Below are 13,478 nucleotides of genomic sequence, written 5' to 3' on the forward strand. Positions count from 1 at the left end.
GGTGTGTTTGAACTAAGAATTTGATGTTTCCTTCAGGCGGTAGATCTGTTGAATATCAAATGGTACCATAGTTTCATATTCTTATTTCTCTTCTCTTTACTGCGTCAAGCTTTAACCCTTTCCTATACCAACTGTATGCGTGTGTGTATATGTGTATGTTAGACCAGTTTAAGTGTTTATGTAGTATGTTAGACTAGTTTAAGTGTTTATGTAGTTAATAAAATCTTACTTGTATCACACTTGACGTTGTTCATTATTTACTCATAACTATCGTCCCTAATCATGCAGATTTATGCTACAAGCTCCGTGTAGAGTTGTACAGTAAGAAAGTTATTTCCCTTAACCAGGAAATTAACGTTCTTAGAATTGACAGACAGTTGACCCTGAGAGGTCAAGTAAATATCTACAGCGGATCTAAATATTTATAATTAATTATAACTAGTTATGATTAATTATTCATATTTCCCATGAGCTGATTCGCTACAACCCTCAGTGGAAAAAAAATATATTAAAGATGGTGGATGAAGTATAAATATAGATTTAATCTGCATATACACATATACCAATAAAACAGCACAATCTAATTAAAATGCATTACATCAAAAGATGTTTCAGAGCAACGACGGCTCAGAGAACTTAATGGTAGTCTGAGAGGAAAGTCTGTGGGTGGCAAATCAAGAGCACGTCCCACCAGCTTGGCCTGTGTGTGTGTGTTTATCTGCCTCTGTAATGTCATGAATAGAAAAGACTGGTGGGAGGACGGATAGCTAGTATTTGAGAGCGTTTCACAGGGGAAAAAGAGCAGCTACTCCAAGCATCTTCTCAAAGATGGCAGATGACGTCAGCTGCTCTCCTGCCCCGTCTGCTATTTTTACATCCTACTGTGTTTGCTAGTGAGAAAGAGGCAGAGAATAATTACAGAATCCAAATTAGAATAATAAATGGGTCATCAAGACTCTTAGTGTCTAAATAGAGGCTCCATGTCCTACACATGTCGGAAATAATCACATGCTTTTCTGTTTATGTTTGTACCTGCTTTATTTGCACTAATTATACATATGTATTTCTAACTTTGGCAGGTGAACTTGAAGACCTCATGTCTTGATGAGTGCAGGTTTCTTTCTTGTGCTGATGTATTTTCTATTGAAACAAGATGATACATATACATTTATGCAATTGGCAGATATTTGTTCTTTTTACATTTAATCAGATAAATGTTTAAATTATAATATTAATATTAAATGTAGCAGGGGTGTAACATACTATTAATATTATATAATATTTTATATAATATTTGTTAATAATAATAATAATAACAATTTAAATATTTTGATTAAATGTCAGTTTTGTCTCTTTAATATTAATATTATCAATAATATTTACAGGGGTGTAAATTTCTATTAATTTTATATAATAGTTTATAGATTGTTTAATAACAATTGAAATATTTTTAAGTAAACAATGTACATTTTAAATGTGAATTTTGTCTCTGTAATAACTTTTACAGGAGTGTAAAATTCCATTGATATTATATAATATTTTATGTACTTTTTATTAATAATTATAATAATTAATTTTAATCATATTAATAATATTTGTAAATTTTGTCTCTTTAAATATTAATATTAATGATATAATATTTTATAATATTGATCATAATCAAAATATTTGTAAACATTTCAGAGAGTGTATTTGGTCTTTTTATCATTAATATTAATATGTATTAACAAATATTATTTATTAAAATTAATGTGAATTGTTACAGGGACATACCATGCTATTGTTTGTTATTCTATAATATTTTATAATATTGCTGTGCAGTCAGATTTTTTATTTTAAGCATATAGTTGAATTTAAAGCTGACAGACATGAAATGAAAACCACAACATTGTGAATTTTGATTTCATTTCGAATATACTATGTTTGGTCAAGAAAACGTCACCAATTCATCACACAGTGTGTTGTATAGTGTGTAGAGGAGTTGTAAGATGCAAATGTAAAGTCAGTTTTCCAGAGCTCAGTCTTCATGATGTGTGTGACAACAGCAGGCAGATTCACTGTTTGCCTGCATTTCACTGACAGGACAGGCTGACATTATGTGGATATTACCCACAGGTCCATGCAATAATGAGCCGACTGTCAAGATATAGGACCAATATATATTAGACTGAGCTGTACTGAAAATACTGTTTGTGACAGCAAAAAATATGACTTTTTCCCCACTCACTGTGGCTTGTAAATACAAATGTAGTTTCAGCTTTTGAATAAATGTCCTTTATTCAGATTCAATCTGGATCAGCCCAGAATCTCACAAAATATTGCATGCTCAAAAAACACTTTGCATGTTCTTGCATAGAGGATAATTTGTGCATAAAGAAGAAAATGTGAAGTGACAATTTCCCCACTAGCTAATTCACTGCAAAAATGTTCTATGCTAGTTGCTATGGTGATATGAATGGTTGCTAGGGTGTTTGTTGCATTAAGCAAGGAGCTTACCATCAAGTCTCTGATACAGTATTGTTAACAAAAGCTAAAACTGTTAAAAATTAATTGCATTTATTGAAATAAAGCTGAAATAAAATTAAATATAAATATTAGATGAAAAACTTAAACATATCAAAATAAAATTGAAATTAAAATAAGTGAAAAATCAAGCAAAATAGAAACATTAAAAACAAAAACTAATAAAAATGACAAAAGCATATAACAAACATTACTAAAGCAAACTAAAATTAAAATGAAAACTGAAAATACAAAAATAAAAGCTAATACTACAAATACTATAATATTTAAAAAAGGAATTGTATATAAAAATATCATAAATACTACAAATTGTAAATTATAGTATAAATACTATAATATTATATAAATACAAAATAACTCTGTTTTTGTTTATTGAAATAGTTAAATAAAAGCAAAAACTAAAATATAAATAAAAAAGAAAATAAAAAAAAATGAAAATTAGAAATATTTCCTTAAACTAAACTATATAAGACTAAAACTGACATAAAAATAGAAACATTAAAAATAAAAACTAATAACAATTACAAAAGCACATAACATAAAACTTTAAGTAAATTGAAATGAAAACAGGAATTATAAAAATAAAAGCTAATACTAGAAATAAAATAATAGTAAGAATAGAATACTATAATAGTTTATAAATAATACTAAAATAACACTGTTTCATTGAATGAAACAAAAAAAAAAATGAGAAGAAAAGCTTAAACTTTAAAACAAAAATGAAATTTAGATATATTTCCTTGACAACTTAAACTAAACTAAATGAAAGTAAAACTGAAATAAGTAAAAAAAAACAAAAAAAACTAATACAATGGCAGTAGCACATAACATATTACTAAAACTAAAATGAAATCTGAAAAAATAAAAATAAATGGTAATACTATAAAAACACTACTATAACAATACTAATATAAATAGTATAATACTATAATAAGAAATAGCATACTAATATTATAGTATATTATACTAATACTATAATAATGAATAATACTATAAATACTACAAATTATAGTATAAATACTATAAAAGTATATAAATAATACTAAAATAACACTGTTCTGATATTCCGGTCTGGTGTTTTTGATCATAGATATACTAAATCTGCACATTATCACAAGTCAGGTCATTTCATCCAGCTTTCAGCAGCCGTTTAGAGGAAGATCTGTTTTCTAGATGTTGGCATTAGTCTGTATGTCATGTTACAGATGTTACATAATATCATATAATGGACAGATGTTATGTTTTCCCAGCATTTAAGCCCATGGGCTTAATTAAAGTGATTGATGACTGTTATCCATCTCATTTAGCATGGTTTAAAAAGCATGGATAACTGAGTTAAATGTATTTAGTAAATGTAATTATTGAACCAAAAATTGTACAACAAAGTGTCTCAAGCAAATAATCCACTGCCTACCTAGACAGCAGTTTAAGGTATCATATATTTAAGGCAGCATCCGTTCCAAATGGTAGGCAGCTGTATAATTATTTTATAATTCATAATTATGCAGTATAATTCCAAATGAGTCACAGCATAATTATGCAGCCTTCTAAGACGCTTTCTTTTAGCCAAATACTAAAGCAGCACTGCATGGGTCTTTTATGTAGAAGACAATCCCATAATGCAGTCAGAGTCAGTAAGAAGAAAATCCATCCAAGAATGAACAGTATTAATTATAAATGTTGATTATTAATGCACTTGTATTTCATTCAATGCTGAAAAATATTTGGTCTCTTTAATAATGGTATCAATTTTTATAGGGGTGTGAAATTCTATCAGTATTGTATAATATTTTATATAATTTTAAAAATATTAATTTAAATATATTTCAGTAAATAGAATATACATTTTAAACGTGAATTTTGTCTCTTATATTAATTGTTACGGGGTGTAACATGCTATTAATATTAACATACTATTAATATTTCATAATATTTGACAATAATAATAATAATAATAATAATTACATAACATACTATTATATATTTTATTAGATTGCTAGGAAGTCAGCTTTTGTATCTTTTAAGTATATAGTTGACCTTAAAGCTAACAGAGATTAACTAAAAACCACAAAAGTCCCATTTTGATTTATACATTATGTACATATTTGAACATTTGTGTATATGTACATATTTGAATACACACACACACACTAATGGGTTGACAAGATCTAACATGCAAATGTAAAATTGAGTTTATTTATTTATTTATATTGTGTTTTCATACTCAATAGATGATCCTTTGATGATTCAAAATGCACTGAAAAAATTGGGTGTAGAAACCGTTTACGCTCAGAAATTGCTAGTAAATTTCACAAATAATTGCAAAGAAATGGCAACTAGCATGACATTTTGAAGTAGAAAAACTAAATGGTATTTTCTTGTAAACTATACTCCTATATCTATATCTCTATATCTCTATATCTATCTATATATCTATCTATCTATATCTCTATCTATATCTCTATCTATATCTCTATCTATATCTCTATCTATATCTCTATCTATATCTCTATCTATATCTCTATCTATATCTCTATCTATATCTCTATCTATATCTCTATCTATATCTCTATCTATATCTCTATCTATATCTCTATCTATATCTCTATCTATATCTCTATCTATATCTCTATCTATATCTCTATCTATATCTCTATCTATATCTCTATCTATATCTCTATCTATATCTCTATCTATATCTCTATCTATATCTCTATCTATATCTCTATCTATATCTCTATCTATATCTCTATCTATATCTCTATCTATATCTCTATCTATATCTCTATCTATATCTCTATCTATATATCTCTATCTATCTATCTATATCTATCTATCTATCTCTATCTCTATCTATCTATATATCTCTATCTATCTATATATATCTATATATCTATCTCTATCTATATCTATCTCTATCTATCTATCTATCTATCTATCTATCTATATCTATCCTCTCTATATATATCTCTATATCTCTCTATATCTATATATCTCTATCTCTCTCTCTATCTCTCTATATATCTATCTCTCTATATATCTCTCTCTCTATATATCTCTCTCTCTCTCTATATATCTCTCTCTCTCTCTATATATCTCTCTCTCTCTCTATATATCTCTCTCTCTCTCTATATATCTCTCTCTCTCTCTATATATCTCTCTCTCTCTCTATATATCTCTCTCTCTCTCTATATATCTCTCTCTCTCTCTATATATCTCTCTCTCTCTCTATATATCTCTCTCTCTCTCTATATATCTCTCTCTCTCTCTATATATCTCTCTCTCTCTCTATATATCTCTCTCTCTCTCTATATATCTCTCTCTCTCTCTATATATCTCTCTCTCTCTCTATATATCTCTCTCTCTCTCTATATATCTCTCTCTCTCTCTATATATCTCTCTCTCTCTCTATATATCTCTCTCTCTCTCTATATATCTCTCTCTCTCTCTATATATCTCTCTCTCTCTCTATATATATCTCTCTCTCTCTATATATCTCTCTATCTATCTCTCGCTATATATCTCTCTATCTCTCTATATATCTCTCTATCTCTCTATATATCTCTCTATCTCTCTATCTCTCTATATATCTCTCTATCTCTCTATATATCTCTCTATCTCTCTATATATCTCTCTATCTCTCTATATATATATCTATCTAATTATTTTTTTTATTTTTTTTTACAAACGTGTATGAGGTTTATTTTCAGTCATTTTTATGTTGAGATCTGTACTATTTAACAAATGAACTCAGAACATGAAATGGGAAAAACAAATATGATTTAATTTACTTTCTGCCATCTCTCACCAGTTCTTGTGTGTTTGCGTTTGATGGATAGGTCACAGGACTCTGTATATCGGGGTTCATGTTCCTCTGGGCAGAAGAACTCACCGCCGCCATCGGCATCACGGACACCGACACAGAAAGAGGAGCAGGGAGAGAGACTCAGGCGTCGAAGACGGACGAGAATCACCTTCATACAGTAACCATCCATCCTTCCATTAATGACTTTCTTACTGTCACGGGTTGCTGGGGAAAGGCGCTTGAAGGAGTACAAAGCAGGCAGATAGTCAAACAAACAGCATCTTTAGTAAATCCACATGGGAAAGTAGGAGAAAACAACCTCTTTACACAATGTAGACAGGACAAAGAAACTGAGGAAAGGCAGGGCTATAAATACTAAACCAAACGATGGACTAATAAGATGATTAATGAACACAGGTGGAAACTAATGAACTAATCAAGCAACACAGGAAAACTAGGTCAAGGCAGGGAGAACACAAACGTGACACTTACTCAGTATTTATGAGATATTATTGGGAGATATAGAGTGACAACTGATATTTATATCATTTTATATATATATATATATATATATATATATAAAAATATTATTATTTTTTTTTTCAGACTATCATTTCATATGTCAGGCTTTACAGGGTTAATTCAAGATACATTTAAGTTGAGACACAAAATTATTTAAGATATTAATATTTTTTTCTAAAACATATATCAAAATTAAGTACATTTATGCTTAAAATAAAACAAAATAATAAAATCTGGCAGTGAGCTAAGCAAAATATTTTTAAATAAATGTATTTATTAATTTAAATGTATTTAAATAATACATTTTCGTTTTAATCCATTTAAATGTATTTAAATAATAGTACATTTTTCATTGAATTAAGAATATTTAGATATTTGTATTGGAAAACAAGACAAAAATACTGAGTAAGAAAATCTTTCTTTTCTGTCCATCCTTTTTATTTCTGTATGTTTGCTGTGTTCCTCTGTTCCTTCTGATATTCTTTCATCATTTCTGTTTCTCTTTGCTGGTCTGTCCTGTTGTATAAAAGGCTCAGAGTTGGAGTGTGTGTTGCTCCTTTAGCAGCTCATCATGATGACTCAGTCCTGCTAGAGAGCAGCTGCTTCTTTTCTGTGCTTTATTATTATCGACATAACATGCGTTGAACACAGAACAGTTTTGGGTCTCTGATGCTTTTAGCTGCCTATTTTAGCCATCTGACCTTTTGAACTGAGCTTGGTAGTTTATTGAAGTCATTAAAATGCTGTGTCACAGATACTCCCTCTCAGAGGGTTCAGTTTCTGCTGGGCACTGAGGATGGTGATGAAGAGCATATACCACACGACCTCTTCACTGAGCTGGATGAGATCTGCCTCCGTGACGGAGAGGATGCTGAGTGGAGAGAAAGTGCCAGGTACATGTGACCTGTCTGGATTCAGTCATTCAATATGCACTTATGGGTCAAAGACAAATAATGACTGAGAAGATAAAACGTATTTTAAAAATAAAATAAAATACCGATTTTTTTAAAGAAAATAATAAATATGACGTAATATTTTATCAAATGTCTCCAAAAAAGTGGCACAATCATGTGGTAAAAAATGAAAAAATATTTAGATAAACCTTGAATAGAATATGAGTGTGTATATCTTAATTTTTTTTTTTCAGTTTGTATTTATTTATTTATTACATTTTTATTTTTATTATTTATTTTATAAAATATTTATAAAAAATTTTTTTTCTAGGGGTTATTTGATTTGACAGTTAAAAAGATAATATGTCATAAAAAGGTCAAATTAAAAATCAAACTGAAATAAAAAAAGACAATAGGCAAAATAAAATGTAAAAAAAAACAACTAATAATAATGGCAAAAGCACTTAACATATTACTAAAACTTAAGCTAAAAATAAAGTGAAAATCGAAAATATAAAAATAAAAGCAATTTTAATAAATTAATTAATAAATACCATAATAGTATATAAATAATATTAAAATAACACTGTTCTGATATTCCAGTCTGGTGTTTGATCAGTGTCTCCAAAAAAAGTGTGATACTCGTAGTAAAAAGTTTGACAGTTAAAAAGATAATATGTCATAAAAAGGTCAAATTAAAAATCAAACTGAAATAAAAAAAGACAATAGGCAAAATAAAATGTAAAAAAAAACAACTAATAATAATGGCAAAAGCACTTAACATATTACTAAAACTTAAGCTAAAAATAAAGTGAAAATCGAAAATATAAAAATAAAAGCAATTTTAATAAATTAATTAATAAATACCATAATAGTATATAAATAATATTAAAATAACACTGTTCTGATATTCCAGTCTGGTGTTTGATCAGTGTCTCCAAAAAAAGTGTGATACTCGTAGTAAAAAGTGATAAAATATTTCTCTAAACCTTGAATAGAATATGAGTGTACATATCCTAAGTTTTTAAAAATAAAATTGTATTTATTTATTTATTTATTTGTTTGCTTATGCATTTATAAAGTGTATTTTATTTTCAATTATGTTTTTTCTTGGGATCATTTGATTTGACAATTAAAAAAATAGTATGCCATAAAAAGGTTAAATTAAAACTAAAACTGAAATAAAAAAAGATATAGGCAAAATAAAATATATTTAAAAAATAAAACTAATAAAAATGACAAAAGCACATAACATTATATTAAAACTTAAGCTAAAATTAAAATCATAACTAAAATGATCTGATATTAGAATAAACAACAGCAAGTCAATGTATTATAAACAACACACAGGAAACCATTTTTTTGTCATGTGACCAATGCATGTGACAAGAAACCACAAGAACAGGAAATGACATCAGAGTGGCCATTTGTCAAGGTCAGTACATGCAAATCTGTTAAGAATCTGATATTTCCACTTTTTTAGGACACTGCATATCATTCTTTTTTTGTTAAGAATGATATAGATGTTTTTCAACCTGCATGATGAATGCAAAAAATAAATTTCAAAGAACCTGACATGAGCTTTAAACTATTTTTTAAAGATTTTTACTTTTCTCCATCTCAGCGATCTTTATTTTTTATTAGCCCATAAGTAATTAATCAATATTTTGACATCAATTGTTAATGTTCTGCATTTATTAGAGATTGATTCTTGGCTGCTCTCATATGTTTTGAGAGCATGAGTGATGTTTAATGCATTAAATCTGTTGAGCGGCATTAGTCCAAGAGAGCTGCGGTTATATAAAGAATCATTGTTGTGTAATGTTTGTGTGTGTGATAAAACAGAAAGGCTAAATAAAGCACTTACAATGATGATGGTTTCTACATTGTCATATGGCATCACATCTAAATGCAAGTGCACTCAGCATGAGAATTGCTTTCATTTTTCTTCAATAAGCAAAGGCAACATGTACACTGTAGTACTTTATATCTAAAAATATTAAAAATTCACATGAGACAACACAATTTCCCATTTACATATTCAGTAAAGGTTATAAGGAAGGTTGTTTCTGTTATTATTTATTCACCTGCATGTTGTTCTTGACAGTTCATAGTGCTGTCAAGCTCTAAGAAGGACAAATATGATATATTTGGCATATGAAATAAAGTATGTACATCTCTGATTCTGATTCTTCTGGATTTGTATGATAGCCTCATGTTTTAAGTTATTACTTTTCTGCTCTTAATTCAGAATTGTCTTGAAACTTTTGTTTTTCACATTCATTGGTTATCTGGCTGCAGGTGTGGATGTTTTTAAAGGAATAGTTCTCGTAGGACTCTCATTGTGACGGCACCCATTCACTGCAGAGGATCCATTGCTGAGCAAGTGATGCAATGCTACATTTCTCCAAATCTGATGAAGAAACTAACTCATCTACATCTTGGATGGCCTGAGGGCGAATACATATTTGGGTGAACTATTTCTTTAAGCATGTCTGTGTCTCTTTGTCCAGGTGGCTGAAGTTTGAAGAGGACGTGGAGGATGGAGGTGAGCGCTGGAGTAAACCGTACGTTGCGACGCTCTCTCTGCACAGTCTCTTTGAGCTGCGGAGCTGCATTACAAACGGCACCGTCATGTTGGACATGAGAGCCAGCTCTCTGGAGGAGATTGCAGGTAACGTGTTATGCTAAAGAAATGTTAACGTTTTACTATGAAATTACAACAAATATGTAAACAGATCATCTAAGCAACAGCTAACAGATATACGTATCTTAAAACCTATATATACAAATATATTAAAAAATTTAATATATAAAAATAAATGTATTTATATGTGTATATACATTCATATATGTGTTTATCTTATCTGCTGCTAAACATTTGTGATGCTCTGTGTTGAATTTCTTAGATATGGTGCTGGACCAACAGGAAGTGGCTGTGCATCTTGAAGATGATGTCAGGAAGAAGGTCAAAGAGGCTCTTCTGAAGCAGCACCATCATCAGAACCAGAAGAAACTGGCCAATCGGATTCCCATCGTCCGCTCTTTCGCCGACATCGGCAAGAGGCAGTCTGAGACAAACTGCATGGACAAAAACGGTATTAATTTGCCTTTGTGCAGAAAATATAGGAGGTTGCAGGTCTGATTATGCAAATGACATCAAAACTATGTACAACTACAGCTTAAAAGTTTGGTTCAGTAAATGAATATGAACTGAGTACTATTATAAGCAAGGATGCATTATATTGATCCAAAGTGGCAAAAAAAAGCATTTATAATGTCTTTACCATTATAATTACTATAACATGTTATGGTATAAATAATTATAATTTCTATTCATCCAAAAATCCTGAAAATAGATATCACTGTTTCCACAAAAAATATGAAGCAGCACACCAGTTTTCAACATTGATTATAATCAGAAATGTTTCTTGAGCAGCAAATCATAATATTAGAATGATTTCTGAAGATCATGTGACACTGAAGACTGGAGTTATGATGCTGAAAATGCAGCTTTGATCACAGCAATCAATTACATTTTACAATATATTACAATAGAAAACAGTTATTTTAAATTGTAATAATATTTACTGATTTTACTGTATTTTTGAATAATAAATAAATGCAGCCTTGATGTGAGCTGAGACATTAAAAACTTACCAGCCAAATTTAAATATATTTTTTAAATATTTATAATGTTCAATTACTTTATTTTATGTATATATTTATATTTATAAATATTTATGTTTTTAAAATAATTATTTATTTATTACAAATTAGACTAAATAAGATGTGTTGGAAATGGAACAATAATTTAGGCTATTTACTAGGCTATTTAATGCATTTGCCACTCCTAAAACGTAGCACTTAAGTGAAATTGTCCAATTTATGTCCATTAGACTTTCTGTTGTTGCTGGTTTCATTAGAAATCTGTCGCTCCTAAAAATCAGCTCACACATGTCAGATCCACCATCTCAGAGTTTCAGTGTCTCTGTTGTCTTGTCTCCTCTTTATGTGTGTGTGTGTGTGTGTGTCTGACAGGTGCATCATCTCATCTCTTTAAGTGTCCTCTGTGGCAGTCAGTTGTTTGTGATGGGAACGATGGGCAGGTCTCATCCTGTTCTCCATGTTGGCCTCTGTGCTGCTTGTCCAGTGTGTCCATCACCTCACCTCTCCCTCCTCCATCCTCCACATCCACCCACCCAAACCAGAACCCCACCGCCTCCTTCAGCCTGGACAGAGACGACGGCTTGGATCCAGGCAACTTTTAACTTGAGAGACTTTCCCTTCTGCTGTAGTGCTTCCTAAAACATAACGTGTGAAGGTGGTTATCTCAGCGGATAGGTTGCACGTGGTAAACAAACTGTAGGCTAAAATGCTAAGACAGGCTGCGAGAATGCATGATTCTCTGAGATGATTTTAATAACAAATAGCAAATGTTATTAAAGGGTTAGTTCACCCAAAAATGAAAATTCTGTCATTAATTACTCACCCTCATGTCGTTTCAAACCCATAAGACCTTCGTTCATCTTTGTAACACAAATTAAGATATCTTTGATGGAATCTGAGAGCTGTCTGATCCTGCATAGACAGCAACACAACTGAAATGTTCCCAAGTCCAGAAACATAGCAAGGAATCCATGTGACATCAGTGGTTCATCCGCAATTATACAAAGCTACGAGAATACTTTTTGTGCACAAAAGAAAAAAAAACAACGACTTTATTAAACAATTCGTCTCCTCCGCATCACCCTGTAGCGCCATTTTGGAGAATATCAGCTGGACGTAAACAACGTATGCTGTTCTGTTTACGTTCAAGCGGATATTCTCCAAAATGGCACCAGGCACCTTAACCCTTTAAGCTGAAACCACAGTAGCCATGGCTGGATTTATTTAGTTGCTTGTACCTCTAAAGGTGATTGTAAAGTTTCGCCGAAGCAACAAGCCACTCATGATTTACAGTACCCTGAAAAAAATATGTAGAAACAATTTACATTCAGAAATTACCAGAGAATTTCACAAATTAAGCAAGTAACACGTTGAATTAAATAAATTTCCAAGTAGAAAACCTGAAATAATATTTTCTTATAAAATATACTCTAATAATCTGTTTTATTTATAACTTTTACAGATTTAAAAATAAAAAATGAGCTACAGTAACTATATTTAAGCTATCTTAAGTTAAATTATGATTAAATTAGAATTTATCTGGCGCAAAAACAAGGATATACGTTAGGGAGACTTATGTTAATATGTTAATATGCATATATGCATAAAATATCTCACAAGAAATTCCTGGAACTATGTGATGATTCAAATGAATCATTTTGCTGAACCAGTTCTTTAAAATAAACTGTTAGAATGAATTGAATCAATAAAATGAATCAATTTTTATTTTTTTGAGATGGAGATATTCTAAGATATTGCATTCAGATAATGTCAGAATGATCGTTATTATGAAACGAGTGCTCATGAACGGCACCAAAATAATAATCAATGGTGAGATGCTTTCCTTTAAAGGGGTCATATGATGCGATTTAAATTTTTCCTTTCTCTTTGGAGTGTTACAAGCTCTTAGTGCATAAAGAAGATCTGTAAAGTTGCAAAGACTAAAGTCTCAAATCCAAAGAGATATTCTTTATAAAAGTTAAGAGTTTATAAACAAAAGAGGACGATATCTGCTTCGTCATGCCTAGAGCTGATCCGTGCTGGTCGCTGAGGAAATACTACAACTT

At 30.1% G+C, this 13,478-nt stretch overlaps 1 protein-coding gene across 1 annotated transcript in view; it reads left to right on the forward strand.

Annotated features, from left to right (window-relative positions):
* The window catches only part of LOC107676283 (sodium-driven chloride bicarbonate exchanger-like), a 48,407-nt gene that overhangs the window by 21,241 nt on the left and 13,688 nt on the right, over window positions 1-13,478 (forward strand). Inside the window, exons 4-7 of the mRNA XM_016470815.1 lie at window positions 6,363-6,506; window positions 7,605-7,743; window positions 10,257-10,417; window positions 10,653-10,841. Coding sequence (XP_016326301.1) covers window positions 6,363-6,506; window positions 7,605-7,743; window positions 10,257-10,417; window positions 10,653-10,841 — 633 coding nt within the window. The remainder of the gene's footprint in view (window positions 1-6,362; window positions 6,507-7,604; window positions 7,744-10,256; window positions 10,418-10,652; window positions 10,842-13,478) is intronic.

Source organism: Sinocyclocheilus anshuiensis, unplaced genomic scaffold (assembly GCF_001515605.1).
Source record: "Sinocyclocheilus anshuiensis isolate Anshui unplaced genomic scaffold, SAMN03320099.WGS_v1.1 scaffold3609, whole genome shotgun sequence".
Taxonomy (NCBI): Eukaryota; Metazoa; Chordata; class Actinopteri; order Cypriniformes; family Cyprinidae; genus Sinocyclocheilus; species Sinocyclocheilus anshuiensis.